This window comes from Trachurus japonicus, chromosome 12 (assembly GCF_045865225.1).
Source record: "Trachurus japonicus isolate A0001 chromosome 12, Traja_1.0".
NCBI classification, from domain to species: Eukaryota; Metazoa; Chordata; class Actinopteri; order Carangiformes; family Carangidae; genus Trachurus; species Trachurus japonicus.
The window spans coordinates 30,856,314-30,879,399 of record NC_140918.1 but is presented as its reverse complement, the minus strand read 5'-3'; the positions used below and the strand labels follow the sequence as shown (position 1 = coordinate 30,879,399).

The following is a 23,086-nucleotide window of genomic DNA, read 5'->3' as shown; positions in this document are numbered from 1 at the left end:
ATCAAGTTCAACTGCTCAAGGAGAGGGTTGAGGATTTATCCCATCATGATCTTTTGTACGAAATTTCATGTAGCGGAAGCTCCTCTTCCCGGTTCGTTAAAATTTGACGAACCAGGAAGAGGAGCTTTGAGAAGCTTCCGCTACAAAACAAGCTTGAAATATAGACTTATTTAATTTTTTTCGGGACAATTTCGCATTTTGGGGCTTCAATACAAGACGGACATTACACACGAGCAGCATGGAGGTATTTGGATGTTTTTTGGTGTGTCTTTTTGTTACGAAGACAGTTGGTATCCATTTGCAACCGTTATATGGACATGCACTGCTACGCCGAGACCCCCTGTAACTCAGAGAAGCCACGGAGGACTCTGAAACTTCTCCCAGCCCTTAGTCGACATGAGGGTGAGTAGATAATGAGTTTTTTGAGAATTTCAATTTTGGGTGAACTTTCCCTTTAAATTGACATCGTGGTTAAAGCGAGTTATTTTCAATTGCGCCTTCAGGCCAACGTGAAGCCATTCCTTAATTAGCCTGCCTTGCGCACGATTTAATTCGCTCTGCAAGTCAGCCTGGAAACCACAGTCCCAATTTTTCCCTGAACGAGGGAGCCAATCACAGAACGGGGGAGGGGGCAGCAAGATGATGACGACACACCGAAGCTTTAGCTAGTTAGACGCTTTACCTTTCGATTGATCGTTAGCAATGCATCGTTAGCACACGGACATATTGTTAGCAAAGTGTTTTAAGTAGTTGAAAAAAGAGCAACGTTTAGCCTTTTTTTCCTCATCGGATTTCTGTCGCTCTACGCCATTGGGTGATTGATACGATTGGCGAAGCTACGTACAGACGCATTTGATAGACATTCGTAGCGCCCAGTAAACAGCTCTGGGCTTTCATAAACCCTGCCTCAAATACAAAAAAATGAAAGGGGGGTTCCCAGACCGAATCTCAATCTACATTGAGATGAGGTCTGGTGTCAGCCAGGCTATTCCTTAATTGTGCTGACCTCGAAAAAGTTATTCATGCTTTTATCAGTTCAAGACTAGATTATTGTAATACACCCTAAATTGGCATCTCCCAGTCATCCATCAGTCGTTTGCAACCCGTGCAAAATGCAGCAGCCTGTCTTTTAACAAACACTCCTTGCCATTGGCTTCCTGTCATTTTAGAATTGATTTTAATATTTTAATATTTGTACTTATTTATCTGACCTTCTCACGCTACAGGTCAGAAACAGAACCCTAGGTCATCAAACCAGGGTCTGTTAGAGGTCCCAAGGTCTAATTACAAACATTGGGGTGACAGGGCCTGCTCTGTGGCCGCCACACCCAGACTGTGGAAGGTCTTTTTAAATCAAAACTTAAAGGGCATTTCCAGTGGTAATCAATGTTTACCTCAGATATCAGGTCACCTATGAACAGTTCATTTCATACTGATCATAGGTGACCTGATATCTGAGGTAAACATTGATTACCACTGGAAATGCCTTTTAAAACCTTCCTTTGTAAGATGGCTTTTAACACTTGATTTTGACTAGATTGTTGTGCCATGTTTATTCTGTTACAGTATTCTTTTTATTGTTGTCTTTTACTGTTGTTCTGGAATGTCTATTGATTCTTAACTTATTTGTTATTTTATTGTAAAGCTCTCTGGCAAAATGTAAAGCAAAATGGCACTTAAAATTGTTGTTACTCAGTGTTTTTTATGTGTCGGTTTTTTAAATTTTTTTTATTGTAAAGCACTTTGATTTCCCGTCGGGCCATTTTGATATACCTCACTTGACTACACCAGTAGAAGTAGTGCTGCTTCACTAATAGAGCACTTCTATTAAAAAGTCCTCTGTGAACTTTTCATTGAAGTGCCTCTCCAGGTTTTAAACTGTGTAAAAGGCATCTGCTGCTGCGATTAACAATTCGTATAACATAGTCCCATTTAAGTAGAAAAAGGATAACTTGGTGAGCTCATACTGTATCTTACTTCCTCATTGTGAAGTAGAAGAACAGAGAGCATCAGAATGGTCAGGGGAGGACACATCAGGGAGACTCAGTGTCATACAGACCCAGACTCAGATGAGGAGTCTGTTGAGACCAGAACCAGAGACTATGGCAGACACTTAGCATCTCATTGTTGTTTGGTATAGCTTGTAACAGAGTAGCTGACAAAGTGTTGTTATTTGTGCTAATGTAAATGCCCGCCATCTGTACTGACAAGGTTTCCTGTCTCTACGAGTTGACTGACCCAAGGTTCCTCAGGTGTGTAGAGTAGAGTAGAGTAGAGAATACTTTATTCATCACTAGGACATCACTATGACACAAAAAATAAAGAAAGATGGAGCAGGGCCACCGGATGGAGCAGGGCCACCGGATGACCGCCGGATGGAGCAAGGCCGCCAGGTGGAGCAGGGTTACCGGATGGAGCAGGACCACCGTGTGATGTTGGACCTGTTTTAATGAGACTCTCATATAGATAGTTATAAAAATCCATCCAAGTTATGAAGTTATAAAGCAAAGATATGATAAAACAAAACATTAAGCAACTGGTACTTACTTGAGTCACAGCCCCTCATAAAAAGAATGTCCCATAAGTGATGGATGCACTGTTTTCTGTGTCCGACCACAACTGTGTGTTCCTGCTCTGTTTCAAGGTTACGCTCAGACAAAACCAGGATATGTTATTGCATGTTATGCAACTCTTATCCTTAAGTTCACATTGATAATAAGAGAAGCAGGGTGAGGGTGACAGGTCTGGCTTTTTGTTGTCCAATCTGAGATGTCACTTAAGGTCGTACAGTTCTGTTTAACTAATCAACAAGTCATCCAACTTAAACAACCTCCTCGATAGCAAAATGAAGCTTCTGGCCCAACATATGCCTGTAGATTTGCCCAGTGTATGCCCATATTCCACATCTGGGCATATTCCAACTGCAGTATTGGCTAAGCTTGAAGAGTTGCTGTGTGTGTGCAGAAGAATTGGCGGGGGGGGGGCAGGATTGATTCCCATGTGAAATTAGCAGTTTTCACAAGTTAACCACGCTGTTATCATGACAACAAAGATTTTCTAATGTTAAAGGGATAGTTCAACATTTTGGCAAATTTGCCTATTGCCATAACCCTTATATTCACAGTATAGGTTCATTACCTCTTTCACCACACTATGACATAATAATGTAGCTAATAGGAGACAGAGTTGTTTTTGAGACAAATACAGCCGGATCTACATCCTAGACACGGCTGCTGGGTGGTGTGATTTCAAAAGCACAAGTAGTCCCGGGTATTTGCTTCATTTGTCATAATGTTACATAGTTATACATGGTTATTTCATAGCGTGGTGAATGTGCATGTCACAACTTGTGCACCAGAGCGTTTTGGAGTTGTTGGATTGTGTATTTGATGAGTTTGATGAGGGACAGGGAACTATGTACCTTTACCTCAATTGTGTTAGTTGAACTTGAGCAGCTCACCTCTCTGCCCCGCAGATCTCAAAACAACATGCACCTATAATAATGAACCAACTCCTATTATGGGATTATGGCAAAAGGCAAATTTGCCAAAATGTTGAACTATCCCTTTAAGGAAGAAACTATTTTAACTTAAAGCAGATATCAGTGGAATGTTTTTGTTAATATAAGTCCTAAATAGTCCTATTTTCCGTCAGCAATCACTTACATGAAGTATTTCAGCCTAAACACGAGTCTCTCCGTCACTCTGCTCTGCTGTAACCCGAGGAGAAAATTTTCCTTGTGGGATACAAGTGTTATCCAATGAGGGGAGAGAACGGCATGAAGGGCTGTGTGTGCAGCCAAGGGATGCGCGTGAATGTGGTGACGTAGCACGAGGACCAATTGATGCCTGACAAGGGCGGGGGCTGCTAACTCATGGTGCGTTCAAGGAAACTTGTACTTTGTGTTTTTCCTTTCTGTGAAGTCATACCAGTTCGATCTGGTACGAGTTCACGGGTCGGAAGTTACGAGTGGCCGTTATAGGGAACTTTCACAGACAACAGGACGGTAAAAACACGAGCTACGGGTTACCTGGAACGCTACCAAGTCGTAGTTGTGACTTGAAGCTGTAACTTACGGTTTCAAAAGCCTGCCTTGAACACAGCATTATCCGAAACGGCCGTGCCGCTGTTATCTGCTTTAAATCACAATCATTTCCTAAACCTATGTAAGTGCATAAAAACTGTGGTTTGAGGATGTTAAACTATTTGTTGTGATAAGTTGCACTGATGACTTGTTTGTTTCAGAATAGTCTCATAGCACAGTGAAAGAGTGTTGCTTTGCTTCTGATGTGTTCATTCATTTCATTTGGCATTAGCCACACAGCGAAGATGACAGGTCACGAGAGGTTTGACGTCTTCTTGATCTCTGCCTGCAAGTAAACAGATGACGTAAACGTGGTGACAATCTTCTTTAAGATCCGGCCTGAACAACAGCTTAACAGATTACCTTTGTCCCCTGTCTTTCCCTCTTTTTTTATGTCTTTGCTTAAGTCTCTCTTTCAGTCCCTCACCATTACATGTAAGATGGGGACAGTGGTATACAAAGTGTAAATGCAACAACATTTACATATTATCACCTCATGAAGCTGTAATGGATAATGTGTTGGAAAACAATTTGCTTATTTACACATCCTACAGACAGAGGAATATCGTCATCCCATTGGATTTGTGCTTGTGGGGGGGAAAAAATATATCAGTTAGCTAAATGTTTCTTCTTCTTCAGCAGCTAATTGCTAATGCAGCAGTGTACAGGTAGTGTACAGTGGGTTTATCAGAGCTTGTTTGCTGAAAACAGCTGCTTGCTGCTGCTGGAAATACAGTTAATGAGAGCACTGAGAGTACTATACAGCAACTGTTCTGTAAAACCAAAACTATGGAGTAAGGGCACTAAGGGAGGCTAAAAAGCTCTGTACATGTGGAGAAGTACGATCATCCTCTGTTTGAGACTATATGAGTAACACATGATCATTTCATCTAGTGTTCATATACAAATATTAATTTGGGCAGGTTTAAGACTTCTATTAAACCCAACGTCTATCTATCTATCTATCTATCTATCTATCTATCTATCTATCTATCTATCTATCTATCTATCTATCTATCTATCTATCTATCTATCTATCTATCTATCTATCTATCTATCTATCTATCCTCGCTTCTGTATTGGCTTGTTTTCAGGGTTTGACTTTGTGACAACACAAAACTTTTTCCATCTTTTTATCTTCAGGATTTACAGTGACGACATTGACAGTCGAATCAGACTATTAAAAATACTAAAAAAAATATCAGCCCACCCCCATTGAAGAGATTTTGACACAGGGTATAGTCTAAGTTCACACTACGTGGCGTGGTCCAGAGTGTCTTTTAGCTTCACAATTACAGTAAACCAATGGACAAAGCGACAAGGTTCACTTGGTGATCACTCTGTGACCAGAGTGGATAAAGAGAGTTGGAGTGTGTTTACTGACCACTTCATCTCCCACATGATTGTCACATCAACACTTTTACACTGAAACAGTTGTTTAAATCCATCTGGGATCAGAGCTGATTAAAGCAGCACATCTTTTGGAACTAGTGGACCATGTGCACCTTTTTCCATGTAAGCTGTTACATGGCTTTAAGTTGGTTTGAGAGTGGAGGTCTGTGAAGGGGCCAGCAGACAGGGCCACTTTATACAGCAACAAATAACCCTTTATGTCGTCGTGCCTGCACCTGTGTGTGTGTGTGTTTTTTTTTTTTTTTGCTGGCTTTTTCTCCATGAGAAAAACCTGCACATGCAGGCTGCAATTTGCAGAAATAGGCCAGTCATTTCATACCTGCAGGCTGTGGGCTGCACACACACACACACACACACACACACACACACACACACACACACACACACACACACACACACAATTTTAAGTATTGCAAAGTATTTCCAGAAAGGAGGTTTTTGATACTGTTGTGGTTCAACCCATAGGAAGTTTCCATGCAGGTCAAGCACTGCACTTGTTCCAGAGCTATTTATAGTCACATCAATAAGACAAGAGAACTGTTTAGTGTTTACATAAAATTGGTATTACTGTAAAAGCTGTATTAATAGACAAATACATGTAGGCAAAATAATGAATAAATTCAACTTACTTCATTATCAAAAACTAATAAAATAAATATAGATCTGAAGAAATGATGAACTGATAGATAACTGTTACACATGGAATGAAGTAGATTAACATTTAGAATTGCATAAAGTTTTATTCTGTCTGGGTCCCAGCACCATTCCACTTCCCAAACTCCAGAGGAAAAGAGAAATCACCTTTCCCTTCCCCAATTAGCCCAATTAACCCAGTCCAAATCAACCCAGCCAATCACCGCACCAATCAGCCAATCAATCACACCAACAAACACAATTTTTCTTTCAAATTTATTTATTTTTCTTTCAGGTTTTGCGCTCTCTCTCGCAGCAGAAGAGACAGCAGAGACAGCAGCAGCAGCAGCAGCAGCTCGGTGCACCGTGGTGGTGTTAGACGAGGATGTAAGCTAGGTGGCCGCACCAACACATTTATTTCACCGCGGCTGTGCCAGACGCACATGGGCTCCGTCCGGCTGACTGGCTTTGGTTTTAACCCGGGGAATCTTCAGCACCACCCGCACGGTGAGCGGACCGGAGGAACAGCACCGTGAGCCCGCGGCCAGGAGCAGCGGCTCAGCACTGCCTCACCATCATCCTCCTCATCCTCCTCTCTCCAAACTCACAGCCACTTTGGACGAGCAAAACGGGCGCGTTTCGTTGAGGTGATCCTTCGCCCGGAGACACGGTGCGTTATTTGTGTCTATCTATCGCGTGTTGTTGAGCCTGACAGTCAGAGCCGCGGCGGACTAAACTGCGTCTGAGCGCCCCGACAGCTCGGACTTGTTTGACTCGGGGAAAACACACCAAAACACACGCGGAAAGACTCCCGTCCTGTCTCCCCCACCTTCTTTTATTTCCTGTCAGTTTTTTTTTTCTTGCGATTTATTTCCTGCTGCCAAAAAAAAAAAAAAAAAAAGAAGAAGCCCAGGAACCCGGGACTGAGGCTGCTGCTCCGAGGATGAAAGAAAACTAGATTGGTGATCGAAGCTCTGAGGTTGTTTTACTGGATTTATTTCGCTGTGGAGAAAAAGAGATCGGAGGAGCGGAGCGGTGCGCTAAAAAAGCCGAGGTCTTCCTCCTCTCTTCTCTCCTCTCCCTCCCTCTGTCTCTCAATCTATCAATCTGTCTACCTATCCTCCTCTATCCATCTATCTCTCCGTTTGTTTCCATGTTTTTAGGTCCGTGCGATTTTGCTAAAATGCATCATCAACAGCGGATGGCAGCTTTGGGAACAGACAAGGAACTGAGTGACTTACTGGATTTCAGCGCGGTAAGCACATTCACCTCCTTCTTCTAGTTAATATGGATATAATGATTGTAGTATGATGACAGTATACAAGCCGAGAGGAGAATAAACGCGTCCTGTAGCTTACATACAGCGACCACTGTTTACATTTGTAATGCTGCACGCCACATTAACCTGCATAATCTTATAGCCACTCAGTTTTTCAACTATTTGCACAGAAGTTGTGTGTTTATTGTAGAGTAAACTTGCAGAAAAGTCAGTGCATATTGTTGGTTTTGTAATTTAATTTTTTGTTTGTGTGTGTGTGTGTGCAGAGAATTGTGATGCTGCATTAGTAATTTTGTTGTCTTATAGATGCGAAACAGCGATTTGAAAATGTTCCCAACATCCATGGTAGTATATCTCATTTTAAGTCCTTTTTTCCTTTCATGTGTAACCCTGATTTTTTTTTTTGCCCATGATAGGATTTAGACAATGTTTGTGTGAGTGTATAGAAAATGCTGCTCCACGCAGTCTACTCTGCACCGTGTTGTACGGAACATTTCAGATGCAAAAGGCTCGGTGTTGAATCATCAACCTGCATGACAGACACAGACAGACAGGCAGGCAGGCAGGCAGGCAGGCGGCCGAACACAGTAAGGTGGTAGACTTTAAATGTTCCTGCAGCAGGATGTCCAATGCCCAAACTTACGACTCTCGTCTTAAAGTTAGTGTTTTTTTTTTTTGTTTTTTTTTTTAAAGAACAGTCTGTGTTGTGAACTTGACGGACAGGAAATAGTGTCACTGCTCTCGGCCATATTTTTTTCTGTGCCTCTCCTCCTCTGGGAGCAACTTTGGCCTGAAGAGGAGGAGAGGGAAAAAAATCAGAAACACCCCTAAATGACCAGAAAAAAACGGGCTTCCATTAATCCTGTTATGAAACGCAGAGAGACAGTATGGACATTCAGGTAACATTAAATGTCAGTTTAACTGGAGGTGATGCTGCATATGAGAGAAAATCACTTCAGTAACCTTTGATACTTTTTTTTAATTTAATTTTTTTTACAATAATGTTCATACCATAAAGACGTGAGAGCAGAGCTGAGGCCTGGATCTTCCCTGTTACAGACTGTGGTATCACAAATGTCACACAGATATCTGATGAATTTTGAAGAACATTATAACCTCACCTTTGGATTCCAACACACACCATTAACTCCTGTAGCTGCCCTCATAGACACTTTTGAATAGGGCATAGCTTTTATGTAATAACTCAGTACTGTCTATCACAAACAGGATAACCTGTGAATGGAAGAATAATATTATAGGATCACTACTGTGAGATTTTAATTAACTCTACACTCTACAATGTCAGAATTTAGTACCATGGACAGATAATGTGCCACTATAGCAATGTTATAGTAATAAAAACAGATGTGTATACCATAAATATATTAGCATAGGGTCAATGTCCATGTGTTAGAAAAGTGCCAGAAAAGTCCAGCAAAATCAAAATTAACACTAATAATGATATTGTCTGAATGTTAAAGTGCTCAAAATTCTAACCTTATAAGGAATATTATGTTAATAGTAAAAGAGTGTTATAGTCTAAAATAAAAACATAACTTGAATAATGACATGCATAGAGATAGGCGATAATAGATTACTGTGTATATAGAAAACATACTAATGATAAAAATATAGGCTACTCTTTATTTTATATATTAATACCTAAGGATTGTCTGTGTATACCATAAATACTGTAAAAAAATATCATCATAAATTCATAATTTAGTGAGACACACATACACACACACTAACTATGAATTATAAATATTATAGGATTACAGGAAACATGAAATATAATTTTTTCCTGTCTTATATTTTTACAGATTTACCAACGGTAAAACATATGTGTGCATTAAATCATATATCTTGAAAAATCAAACAAAGGAGGGCAGCAGCAGCTAAAATGTGTCTCTTCTCATTATAAACGCAGGCCGAACACTGATTTATGCGATCATCTGTCTTTACACGCCCACAAGCTGAGACCAGCAGCTCAAAATGGTTCGACTGGGATATTGATAGACCTGCTAGTAATCAGAATTAGATCTTTTATCCTAAACATTTGTTTTCTCTTTGTTGCAGCTGCTAGGGAGATCGAATATACAAGAAAGCCTTAAATCCACCGTCCAGGTTTTTAGGCCCAACTGTGTTAAGGCTGAGGACAAATCAAGTGTTTATTGTTTTAAGTCAGGGTTTAATTTACTTGCATTCTCATTATTCCAAAGGAAAAGAGAAAACCTAAAATTATTTGCTTTTAGCATCTGAAAGTGTGGAAGCTCAGAGTGGGTTCACGATCAGTGAGATTTTACCATCAAACACACTGCCATCCAGGCCTGATGTTTATCCAGAGAGGTTATCTATGGGGGTCAGATGTCTCACTTTGATACTATGAACTGCTTTGCTGCGAAGCTTTACAGTAGCTCGTACAGCCGAATCAGTATTCAGCCTCAGTCTCTTTCTTAATATGGGCTTGATTTTCCTGTAGATGTGTAGAGCAGATGGCAACTAGTTCTGATGATTATCTCATATGTTTAAGTCAAGACAAGTAGATATGAAGTGTTTCATTCCAAAATGAGCCGTCCAACATTGGCAAAATAGACACTTTAGAATAAAAACACATTTTTCTCAAAGGTGAGCAGGTGATTCGAGTGATTGGATCCTGTTTATTTTTTTTATTTTTATTTTTTTTACAGATGCTGAATGAGGAATTTGATTTCTTTCTGCTTTTCAAGACTGTTTCCACAGTGTTTTGGAAAATGAACCCTTCATATTTGTGTTGAACTCTGAGCTGAGAGTGTGTGAGGGCTGGGTATCAAACCTCAGTGCATTTTGAACACGGATCAAAATGTGTCCACAGCACCAAGTATCAGATAACCAAATGCTGCCGAAAGCTGCATGGCACCAAGAGGTGTGAACTCTTCTGTACGACAGCAGCTCAGACTACATCAGCTACAGACTCAAGGTTTTGATTAATTTGATGACTTTAAACTTGACTGAAATACAAAACCACTTGGACTTTTACTTTAACACCAACGTCTTATGATTTAGGCTTCAGCCATTTGACTTGACTCAAACTTCCCTCCCGAGGCCAAAGATTAAAAAATCACATGTTTAAAAAGAAAACCTTAATTTCATTTATATTTAAACCAATTACAGCCAATCAGGTTGCACAAACAGGAATAACACACTCGGCAGGCATGCAGCTGGCTACCGATGTGGTTAGACACTGATATTTGGTTGAGTGTAGGTTGTGATGTCGGTGACCAAAATTCAATGCCAGTGACACAGAATACCGACAAACAGCTGATGTTGATATGTTGTAGCGTTGTTAAGTAACGGATATTCAATGTTTTCTGAACGTCTCGTGCCAACAGCATCTTGACACAGAGTACTGTAGCTATGGATGATGAATACCAACATCCTACGTAGTTGTGAGGTCAACGTCAGCTAAACATCTGCTTGTCAGTCAGCCACAGCTGTACTCAACCTGATCTTTATTTCCCACCAAAATTGACCATCTGTCCAACATTACAGTCCTCACACTCCTACAGTATGTCTGTCTGACATCACATGGGTGTGCTGGTCTGCTACAGTTTGAGTTAATTGGAGATTAATAAGAAAAATACATAAAATGTTTAATTATCAAAACAATAAATAGCATTTATCTTGGTAAAAGTCTGTCCTCTCATTTGGACATCCCATGGGACAAGTTTGTCTTGACATGGGAGTTGGATGTACCTGTCTTGAGACAACTTGTGTTGTGAATTGGTGGTATAGAAACACAATTGATTTGATTTAATATGGGATTACATGAGATAAAACCTGCCTGTGCGACTAAACTCGGAACTTCTTGGAGTTCTCTTGTGACTTTTCTCTGGACTTGATGCAAGACTATCATACTATAGTACTGACTTGTTGAACAAATAAGAAAATCGGAGACTTATGCAACTTCCAAAGTAGTGACTTCGTCCTGCCTCTGCAAGGCAATAAATTCTTGTCCAGCTTTGTAATGATCAAATACAATAGTTACAAAACTCTTATACAGCTGTTGACACTTGAGAACTTTGAATTCTTTTAAGAATAAGTAGTGAAATGATACACAGCCCTCACATTTTTTTTTTATTCTTCTACAAACAGAGAGGTTCATTCCAAAACAATGAAAAATTGAAAAGCAGAAAAAACGTGATAAGATAAAAACAAAGAACACTGAGTGACCATTACATTTCTGAAATGTCCTTGCAAGATATTGTGATGAGAATCTGGGAACACTGTTTTTCAGCCAAATGTTGATCTGGCATTATGGAATGAAGCGTTTCATGTGTAGCTAGCTGCAGAGATGTTTCTTTGGAGATGTGTCTTGCTGTCTGCAGTGTCAGTGCTCTCGGAGGTAATGTGCGCTCTGTTTGTCTTGTAGATGTTTTCCCCTCCTGTTAGCAGTGGAAAGAACGGGCCGACCTCCCTGGGGAGCGGACATTTCTCCGGCTCAAGTACGTCAGCCTTCTCCTTTTTTTCCCCCCTCCTCCTCCTCTTCCTCCTCCTCTTTCTCCTCCTCATATTCTTTCAGTCCTCTCCCAGCCTCCTCCTCCTTCTCCTCCTCCTCCTCCTCCCCCCTTCCTCTTACACCTGCTCACTGCTGCTTCGCTTGCTGTTTGAATTTTCTTGTGAGGGTAACCATGTTCTGTACATGCAGATGCAGTTTGGAGTTTTGATGTTGTTTTGCTTCATGGGTCACTTTATTTTGATGAGATTTGAAAATCTCTCTCTCTCTCTTTTTTTTTTTTTTTTTTTTTTTTTACATAACTTGCTTACTTGAATTCTTTTGTGGTCACTGTTGGTGAGGAAATTTCATGTACTAAAACGTTGCTTCATACTTTATATGTCACTCAAACAATTAGGTGACGTGGTCTGATTGTATCACTTTGTTTATGATTTAGCCCATGGCTTACTTCCAGGTCCAAACTCAAAAAGGACTCTCTCATATTTGCTCAGCAGCTTTATGCAAAAGTTCCTCAGACAGGAGGATTACAGAGCACTTGTTGAGGACTATTTTCTGTGGCGGATTGATGTACTGTACACTGGGTACTTGGGGTTTGCCTTCAAAGGCTGGATAGGATCATATCCTCTGTGTCCTGTGTGACTTGTACGTGTTTGTTCCTGCTTCATGTCTCAGTAAATAACACGCAAACATGGTTGGGTAAAAACCCTGTCTGGAGGTAATGGCAGGATTTTTCATCTTTCTTTATTTTAAAGCAACACATTTGTTTTTCAGCTGCTCAAGTTCATTCCTGAAGGAGACTTCCTGTTTTTCTGATTTGCTGCTCTCATTCTTTCCTGCCTCTGTGTGTCGTCGTGTGTGTGTGTGTGTGTGTATTGTGGAGATCAGTTCACTGTGCTTCACTTAGTTCGGTCTGTTCCTTACTAATTCAGTCAGTCAGTCAGTCAGTCATCCGAGTTTGGGAGTCTGTGTTTCATTCACTGATGCACTCTGCGGTTAAGAGCAGTAAACTAAAGTCAAAGTTTTTCGGTTTGCAGGTTTGTACAGTTGATGTATTCATCCAGTCAGTTTGTTTGTGAGTCGCTGAGTGATGAGCCACATTCTCAAAGTGTAATTCATCCACTTACTCCCCTCTGCCTGCATCCAGTCAGCCACTAACTGCGTTAGTTCACTCAGTCAGTTTAAAGCTTGTTGTGGGCCAGATTAGATTCAGTGGAAATGACTGTGCTCTCTGAGGGAAGATTCTGCTGAGACATGCACATAAAAATAAATCTTAGACTAACCAGTAACACCAAGTGAATGATAAAAGTGTCAGTCAAATCATTTTGAACAGCATCAGGTTGCAGTGGCCACAGCAACAAACACCTGCAACAGCACTGAGAAGCTAGTAATGTTCTCATAATGATGCTTAGATAAAAACAAAACCCTCATTTATCTCCCTGATTGGTGACAGTGATTCAGTTGGTGAATTGTTGGCATCATTAGCCATACTATAGGGCCACAGTGTTTGGACGGTGCACTTGAGGTCCGTTTGTGTTCCAGTGGCACGTCAAGGACAATGAAGGATCCAATGAATGCTGAGGAAGGCTGGGCCACGAAGAACCCAATAATTGCTGACAGAAAGCTTCAGGATCACACCTTTAAATATAGGTATTGTGTCGGCCTTCATGGTCTCGGACGGTTACCAAGAGTTGCATCTTAATTGAGCATGTCCCACCTGTGCTGTGTTGTTGTTTTATAGGTGTATTCTTATCTTCATAATATAAAATCTCTCTCATGTAAGACGTTGATTATGGGAGGAATGATAAATGGATGCTCATGTTTGTTTTTATGGCTGGGAGTAGTTGAAAATATTTTTATCAGTTGATAAATTTGAAAGACGAAACAAAGACTTAACATAAAAAGAATCCAGGAAACTAACATCCTTTTACTGATATATGATGTGATATGATATATGATATAAGGCAGGACTGGCTACACACTTGCACTTTGTTGTCAGTTTGCTGCATTGCCCTCATGTATTTCCTTCCCTGTGTTGTTCTCCTCTCTACAGTATGTATAGTGATCCTACGTCTGATCAGTAAAGCTAAAGTGTTTGTCCTTCAGAGCAGGTGGATACCTTCTGTAAGAAATATTTTCTGGGAGGTTTTTTCTCTCTCACAAGGAACAGTCGGGTCGTTTGCGTTTGCTACTCACACTCATGTTATTCGCCTCTAAACGGTGTTCGGAAGCCATTTTATCAGTTGGCTGCAAAACAGAGAGATGCCGAGACGTCTTCTTTGTTTACTGCTTTGTTGTGCGGTTGTTGTTGTTGTGTGTGCTCTGCGGTTTCGGTGAAGTCGTTTGCTTCCGTGGCGTGCATACAAATGTGAGGAAGGACGACGAATGTTGTTTGTTTTTTTTAAAAACCCAACAACAACAGGCTCAGTTTTTGTAGAATTTGTAGCAGTTGTTCGGCCTCGGTTTGCTGCTTCGATGTGTATCTTCATCTCGGAATTGTTTTTTCTTTTCCTCTTTTGATACAAGAACACACCCCGGTGTCGCACATACACACACACACACACACACACACACACACACACACACACATACTCATTGCGGTACACAAATCACACTCTGTTTTTCATGCGCACACATTGAAACACCCTGATGTACAAGATGCAACACACACACACACACACGCACACACACGCTCTCTGCTCACCCCTGCTGTGGCTTTCTGCAGGCCTCGGCATTTTGATGAGCCCAGCGCTGTTTGTGAATGCAGCTAATTAGAACTCTATAGACCTACACAACCATGAGAGCAGTTGTTTCCAAAAGCTGGGGTGAGGCCAGAGGATGGGACACGCCGACGCTGAACGGGGTCCGTTTACTTTAGGTTAACAGTCATGACATTGTCAGGCAGGAAACATCATTTTAACGTTGGCTTTCATTTCCACTTTCTTCACTGTCTTCAATGGTCTTATCTTATCTTATCTTATCTTATCTTATCTTATCTTATAAATTAATCTGGGATTTAAAAAAGTCAAACCAGAGGTTGATGTTAAGAGGTTAACATTTGTGTCTCGGAAAGAAGCAGCATTTAACTCCTCAACTCCTGAAAATGTAACAAAATTTTCATCTTTTTTTTCTGAAATAATGAAAAATATAACAAAAAAAAACACATTTGTAAGAGGTAAAAACATTTGTAAAGGAGAGTGTCTTTAATTCAATTCAATTTGCTGACTGATCAAAAATCAAAGGGGACCTAAGCCACTTGGACCATAGAACTTATAACCTCATATTCCTAAAGAGACAACGGGACATTTTCACCAACACTGTGCAAAAATGTAAAACCTGACCAATTAACAGTTTGGACGGTCTGGGCGTTTTATTCCCCATTATACTGTATATATCCAAGTAGCAGGTAAAAAATGTTTTGAGAACCTTGTCAAAATGTTGGCTTGATACCATTTGGGCCAGTTGATTTCCCCTGACCAAAACACAGAAGCTATGTTAATCAGCCTTTTCTGCCCTCTGAGCCGCAAGATTGATGGAAGTGTAGTAGGTTCAGCTGAACACGCTGTTCAAGTGCGTCTACATCCACCTGTTTTTGTGAGCAGAAAAAGACCTGAGTGGGAACCCTAGAGATTCAAAAGGGGGAAAAAAAAGAAGAAGAAAAAAAAAGCTTAAATCCCCCCCAAAAAATGTTGCACTTGGCTCTGGGATAGTAAAGTTGGTGTATTGATAAATGTATAATATGACAGAGTGCAATGGAAACGTGACATAAAAGAAGAAAAATGACAGTTTGTCCCTAGATTCTGAAGAAGTGGAGGTTGCCAAACAGGGCTGAAGACGACGACATAAACAGTAAAATTAGGACATAAAGGAGACAAGAGCCTGGATAAATGCATGAAACGTACAAGTATTGGGTAAAAATAACACAGCATTCAGACAGAGAGGCAGAGGAATAAATACAGGTTTTAGGATTGGGTTTATCTGATGCTTTTTAGGATAAGGAGTCGCATTTTCTTCCAAGCATGTCTTCACGTCGCGATTGAATTTTGAAATGACAACCTTCGCACAATGCTGTGAATAAATTTCAGTTTGGAAGCTCCCTCCACATTTGACATAAGTCCTCGTATTTTTGGCGATAGATTCACCTCAAAACACAAAAGCATCTAAACATAAATGCAACACAATCCCCAGGAGTCCCAGCTGACACGCTCAGCCCACGGTCATCACCAACCAGGAAGTGGATTAGGCGTTTTAATTATTGGGAGATTTTGCCGTTGCTGTTGTTTATTTTGGGATCATCCCTGGAAAGATAATGCACACTTCAAACTCTGTGTGTGTTTCTAATCTCCTCCTGGATGAAGCCGTTCAGCGTGTGGCTTCACTCTGCCTGTCAAAACCGCCAGCGCCAATGCCACTCGTCTATTTCAGGCCTTGGCTGCTTTTGGTGTTTTCCCTCTTTTTTTTTAAACACTGTTATAACCTCTCAGATCCGCTGTTTGTCTCCCTGTCAGTGATGTTGGAAGGAGACTGAGGTGTGTGTCTGTGAGTGTGTGTGTGAGAGCGTGTAAATGTGTACGTTCATCGGAGAATAAGTGTTGAGCATTAAAATGTGTGTCTGATGTGTGCCTGAGAGATCTGAGGAGATTGTGTGTATGTGTGTGAACAAGCCAAGCACGTGTGAGCATGCATGTGTGTGTGTGTGTGTGTGTGTAGTTGGGGGTGGGAAGGGAGGTTTGGGGGTGGGAGGGCAAATCATCATCCCTGTTGGCATGGAACATAAATTTGGCAACCAGAGATGGAGGAAATGTTTCCTGAAGTGTCAGCAGAAAGAAACACAAAGAAAAGGAGAGAGGAAGGAAGGAAGGAAGAAATTAAAGAAAGGAAAAGGAAGGAAGAGGTAAAGGAAAGGAAAGAGGAGAGAAAGAAAGAAGGACGGATGAAAGATTTAGATATCAAAGAAAAAAGGGAGGAGGGAAGGTAAGAAGAACCTGGAAGAGAGGGAAATATGGTCCAAATGATAGAAGTAAAAGAGGAAAGTCAACAGGGAAGGACGGGAAGGGAAAAATGACAATGAAAAAGGTGAAAAAAAAAGTATTCACCCCCTTTCCTGTGGCACTGTTTGCTTTAATTATCCTTGAGATGTGTCCACTACTTGGTTGGACATCGTGCAGAAAGTCATACACCTGTGTTTATACTGTATGAGGCCTCACTGCTCACCCGTCAGGACAAAAAGCAAGACGTGAAGTAGAAGGAACTGTCTCTAAGCTGAGGTCCAGACCAGGGCAAAGGTAGAAAACCATCTGTAAAGCCTTTTTTTCCCCACAGGAGCACAGGCGCTATCAGTGAGTAAATGAGAAAAGAAGGCCTTTTGTTGGGATGTGACCAAGAACCCTAGTGCTTCATTCTCAAGCACCAGAAGTCCTGAGATGAAGAATCTGGTGGAGGGACAAGCGTCTCTCTCTCTGAGCAGTCAGAACTGGGGGGAAGGATGAATGCAGCCAAACACAGGGAGCTTCTTGAAGAAACCCTCCTCCAGCCTAGCACCTGTGTGACTTGTGTGACGGTTCACCGTGCAGTGCAGTGCAGTGCAACACAGACTCGAATCAAACCGAGCCAAGATGACGCTGGAGCAGCTTTGGGACGAGTCTGTGACTGTGTTGAGTGGCGCAGCCTTAAGGCTCCACAGAACGTCTGTGGAGGGACCTGGAGATGGCGGTTTTTGGTCACTTCTTGTCCAATCAGACGAAGTGTGAGAGGATCTGCCAGGATGAATGGGATAAACCGCCCAAATCCAGGTGTGCAGTGCTTGTAGAGACTTAACCAAGACGACTTAAAGCTGGAACTGGGGCCAAAAGGGCTTTAGGAGGGTACTGAATTAAAGGCTAAATACTTATGTAGTGAAATATTTTATTGGTTGTTTTTTTTTATATATATATAATTTTGCAAGAAAAGACACTTTACATCTAAAATTATTTGGGTGAATTATTGATATCATAACTATTTATATATAAGTAGTGACATTTTCTTCTGGTTTTATCCTTTTCAAAACATCACCGCTACATATTCTATATGACATAAAGATGGAATTGTTAAGCTTCTATCCTGTTTTATTTTATTTTTGTCCATCCTTCCACCTCTTCCCCTTTTCCTTTTTCTTGTCAAATGCAAAGACAAACAGACAAACACAACAGCGCTGTCATCTCTGCCAGCGAGCTTCACGCATTAGCAGAGAAATTTGGGCGAGGGCAGATACAGCCCCGATGGCACGCCTGATTTTTGTTCCTCTAATTGGCATAGCTTATTAAGTCACAGTTCACAGTGAAGAAAAAAGGGGGTTGCTTTAATAATATCCCCTCTCCCGTTTGATTTGATGCACTTGTACCGAGACAGATAACGCGCTTCAATGCAGCGAGCGACGCCCCCACCGCCACCCTCTTGTCTCTATTCAGTCAAATCTGCCTCCGTTACGCCCGTCACTCAGAAACACCCCGGCTGATCGCTTTCAAAATAGAGATGGAGAGCAGGAGCCAGTCGCTTAATACCTCACCCTCCCACCTTCTCCCTGCCTCTGAGGCTGGTAAATTGTCTCGTTTCCCTGTCAAGGCAGAACGACTCACAAAAAACACCCAACCGTGCTCTTAATTGTGGTGCGGATTAGGGATTAATAGGCGTTTTTAGCTATAATGGCAAATATTATTAGCCCCATTTGCTTTTCTAATGCTAATAATGACTCTGCTAATAATGGCAGTGATTTCAAGGTTAAAGTCTGTGAGAACTCGGCGTGGATTTGTGGGTTTTTTCAAAGCTCAGGAGATTGACGTGCCACTTGCTTCGGCGGGCTGGCTCGCTACCGAGTCGGAGTTCCATATGTTTTCCCCAAAGACGGTGCTGAGATGAGCCAGGCTGGGCTGTTAAGTTTAGATTAGTTTGTTCAGTTTGAGTTTGTTGAGATGTTTAGACAGATCTGGTTTTGTTTCTTAGAATTTACTGAAGTTTTATGAGGACTGAGTTTGTTTGATCTACAGTATCTTTAGATTATGTTTAGTTTATTTCTTGGACTTGGTGTTTTTGGGGTCAAAAGACAGACAGGCAGATGTCTGAGTTCAAACTGACCCAGAGCTGGTGAAAGAAGTGGACATTCCTCTGATTTCTTGCTTTTTGTTTCCATGGACCTGCTTCAAACTGACCTCACTTGTCTCTGACAAACAACCTTTAAAATCGTTAGATTGGGTTGAGTCGGGATTATTGTAGCTCCTGTTTACTTGAACCCAGATATTTGGTTCAATTTCTCAGATGTATTGAATAAATGTGAAAAACACACAGGCAGTGTCTCTGTGTTTTTCACCAGTTGTTCACTGGGTATTAACCACTCATTAACTGTGGAGAATGGTTAGGAAGACAGACAACAAAAAGAACATCTGTTTTTATGCCTCTGCTCCAGTGACAGCCAGAGGCATGTTTTCTCGTTGTCCATCCATGCATCCATCCCTCCCAACGCTGTTCTGTCGCTACGTTTGTAGGTCTGTCCATCCCTATCCATCTATTCCATTCATGTCAGAGCAATACTTCAATGACACCTTGAGGGAATTTCCAGTTTGGCACAAAGATTCACTTGGACTCAAGGTCACTATGACTTCATTTCCATCCTGTTTGCTGTTAATGTGATTTATCAATGATAACTGGAGGGAATTTTATTATATCTGGCTCAAACGCTCTCTTTGACCTCAGGATGAACTCAGTACAAGGTGATGGCCAAGGGTCAAAGGTTTTGATCACTGTTGCATCACAAAATGCATTTTTGTTACAACTCTCAACTCCAAATGACCATAAATGCCTACTTTCCCATCAGCCTCAGCTACACTTTGTGTTTAAAGGTTGAATATGGAGAATTACCAGAATACCACCATCTATTGAGCAGAGCTACAGTAGGAACAACAACAATGGAAAAATAATTCTTGCAGTCGTAGCCAGACCGTTGCTATGTAAAACAGAGTAGCACAGAGGAGAAAAACTATGCAGGATATTTACCTTAGGTTTCATTTTTACCTTCATTAAACAGCTTGGGACTAATTGTGATGTTAGATAAATGACTTGTAACTTGTTACAGGAAGAGTGGAGGCTCCTTCCACATCGTGGTTGAAAACCAAACCTGCTGATCAGAGCCTCTGGCCCAGAGCTCTCGTCTCCACACAAACGTGCCCCGTAAACCGTATTCTCTTGTTTTTGACGGATAAGAATTCACAATGACACACATCGTAACATGTTTATGATAATCCATCGATCCACCGATTGATTTTGTAAGGCTTTGTTGAAAACAAATGCACATGACCAGGAGGAGGGTTAGCAAAACAGTGGAGAAGTGACCCCCAATGCAGCTACTGGCTGGTACGAGCTAAACAGGAAGTCATTGTCAAACCTGTAAGAAATTCTTAAATGATTTAATTCGGACTACTTTTTTTTCATGGAAAAGCAATACTTGTATTTAGAGCTTGGAGGTTAGAGTAGTTTTTTAAGAAAAAGTCAAAATTCTCTGATTCTTCTTCTCAGCTTCTTAAATGTGAATATTTCTGGTTTCTTTGTTCCTTTCTGACAATAAACTGAGTCTCTCTTTGGTTAATGGACAAAACAAGACATTTGAGGACATTTTTCAACATTTTATTGACCAAACAACTAATCAATTAATCTTTTAAATTATTCACAGATTAATCAATAATGAAATCATTGTTAGTTGCGGCCCTACTTGTATTCTGCACCCCTCTAAATGCCCCATGGATATATTCTTTTGAAAAAATATAGCTTTTAATAAGCATTCTCCATATTCAACCTTTAATGTTGACCTCTGGTCAGCACAGTTAGCATGCTACACACACACTGAACAACCATGGCAACATGATAGCTGTTGAAGATCATGCTGGTGTTAGCATTTAGCTTTAGCACCACTCTGTACAGCCTTGCAGAGCAGGTGTGGCGGTGCCGTCTTTAGTTTAGAGTTATTAGTTATATTCACAAGTGTCTTTTCTTTTTGCTGCTCTGTCGCACAATCTGCTCATTTCCTCTCCTCCAATCAGCCCACCCCACCCCCCCTCTGTGGTGAACATGGTTTCCTCCATGTTCCGTATCCTGGGTGAAACCTCCCGACTCGGGGCCCCGGCCCCCTCGTCGCTGATGAACAGCCCCTTCTCCTCTTCTCTGCGGTCGGCCTGTGACGTCGCTGAGGTGTCGTGTTTTTTCGGCGCTCGCTCCCGCACCTGTTTGCCCCTATTGGCGGCGGCGGCGGGCGGCACAATCGCAGTCACCGAGCCTAATTACCCGCTCCTTAAAAAATAAAAGAGACAGTGAACGTCAACCAGCCTTCCTGGCAATTACAGCGGCGCTCAACACCTCTCCGCAACAAACACCACTCCAATTAGAAGCAGCCAACTTATTCTGGGAGGCGGCAGAGTGTGTGTTGGTTGGTGTGTGTGTGTGTGTGTTGTGTTTATGCTTGTAAGTGTAAGTGTGTGACAAGCTCAATTGTTTTTGGGAGTTTAATGTGGAATCTTGTGTGTTTCGAGTGCGGCGTGCGTGTGTGTGTGTGCATGTGCGGCAGATGTGGGCTTAAAATGTTTGTGTAGGTGTGTGTGTGTGAGTGTGAAGTGGCCTAAATAAAGGTAGAAGAGGTGTGTTATGGAGAAACGCTGGCTGTTAATTGAGAAGATGGAGGTTGGGAAATGTAATGTGATGCGGTTGGAGCAGCTGATTCCACCGACGTCTTCATCTTCATCTTTCTCAAGGTTCTTCTCCTTCGTTCCCTGCACTTCTTCCTCCTTAATCCCTATCTCCTCACCTATTTCTTCTATTCTTCATTCTATTCTAACTCTTCTCTGACCTTTCTTCATCCTCCTTCATCCCTTCTTCGTCTCGTCTTTCCCCCTCGTTGATGTTGCTCCATCCCTCTTTACCTCAGTTTTGCCTCCATCCTTCATCTCACAACTCATCCTCTTCCAGCTCCTTCACCCACCTATACCTTCACTCCTTTTCCCTAATCAGCTCCACTTCATCCTACCTTCTTCTTTTCCTCTTCAGACTTTCTATACCCTTTTATGCTTTTTTGTTTGTAGACCTGTCTTATTTGTCTGTCTTTCATCTCTCCCAACATTTACTCTTCTTGCTCCTCTTTCTCTCAGCTTCCAATCCCTTGTCTTCTGTTTAGTTCAGTCTCCCCCTCCTATTTTTCTGCTTTACCCTCTTCCTTCCTTTTTCTCTCATTTCCTTCCAACTCCTCTTTCGTTTCTTCCTTCCATTCTGACTCTCCCGCTTCCACCCATTCATCTTCCTCCAAACCAGCAGTTGACCCACACATTGTCCTCTTGCTCTTGCTAGTTACTGCAAAGTTTGTTCATATTATTAGACTGTAGTTCCTTCAGCATCCTGTTTTCATGTCACGTGTTTGTTGTTATTTGCTTTAGCAGTGTGTTTGCTTTCAACCACCAGCATTTACTCTTTCCTCCTGCTCTCATTCCACACTTCCTCTTGAACTTGGACACTAAACACTAAGCTTGTAGGAATTCAAATCTGACCTCATGGCTGACCCCAAAAATACCAAATGATGGCATTTCTGCATAGCCAAACCTATCCCCAGAATAATAACATATGGCATGCTTTGCTAAATAATTTATAGTGATTTTGCCGTAAGCTTATAAGAAAATAGAGTGGGGGAAAAAGAGCATAAACACCATGGGGTTCAAATTCTGCATCAAAGATGCTCAGAGAGGTGGGTGGGTATGATGAAGATGGAGGGGGAATCACACGTCACATCTCACCACATGTTGTAATGTTGTTTGCATTGTTCTGCCATGTCTTTTCACTCAAAAACCCCATTTTTCAGCTCAAGTCAAAGCATTTCTGTGATAAAACCGGAATTTATCAAGGTTATCTTAGCATATTTTAAATTAGAAAAACATCCTGTTTCCTCTCTCATCCTCATCCTCTTTCTCCCCATCCGTCATTTTCCTCTGTTTCTCCCTCTGCCCTTCCTGCTCCAAACCCTTCACCTCACACTGAAGTGGAGCTGAGCTGGTGAAGCACAGATCTGTCAATGTTCTCTTCCTAGTGTATACGCTGAGGATCTGTGTGCTTTTTTTTTGAAGGTGTTTAGTGTACAAATGTGATGTAAGCTGACTTGCCAGAGACACAGTGAACCTTCACA

General features: G+C 41.5%; 1 protein-coding gene across 9 annotated transcripts in view; it reads left to right on the top strand.

Annotated features, from left to right (window-relative positions):
• The first annotated feature begins 6,830 nt into the window (after positions 1 to 6,830).
• tcf4 (transcription factor 4) overlaps positions 6,831 to 23,086 on the top strand; it is a 217,779-nt gene continuing 201,523 nt past the window's right edge. For 4 of the 9 annotated variants that reach the window (XM_085794230.1, XM_085794229.1, XM_085794236.1 and 1 more), the window contains exons 1-3: positions 6,834 to 7,385; positions 7,716 to 7,754; positions 11,821 to 11,893. In XM_085794230.1, the coding sequence (XP_085650356.1) occupies positions 7,284 to 7,385; positions 7,716 to 7,754; positions 11,821 to 11,893 (214 nt within the window). In that variant the 5' untranslated portion in view covers positions 6,834 to 7,283. Of the gene's footprint in view, positions 7,386 to 7,715; positions 7,755 to 11,820; positions 11,894 to 23,086 lie in introns of all 9 variants that reach the window. The other 5 variants (XM_085794233.1, XM_085794240.1, XM_085794234.1 and 2 more) reach the window with 4 other exon arrangements.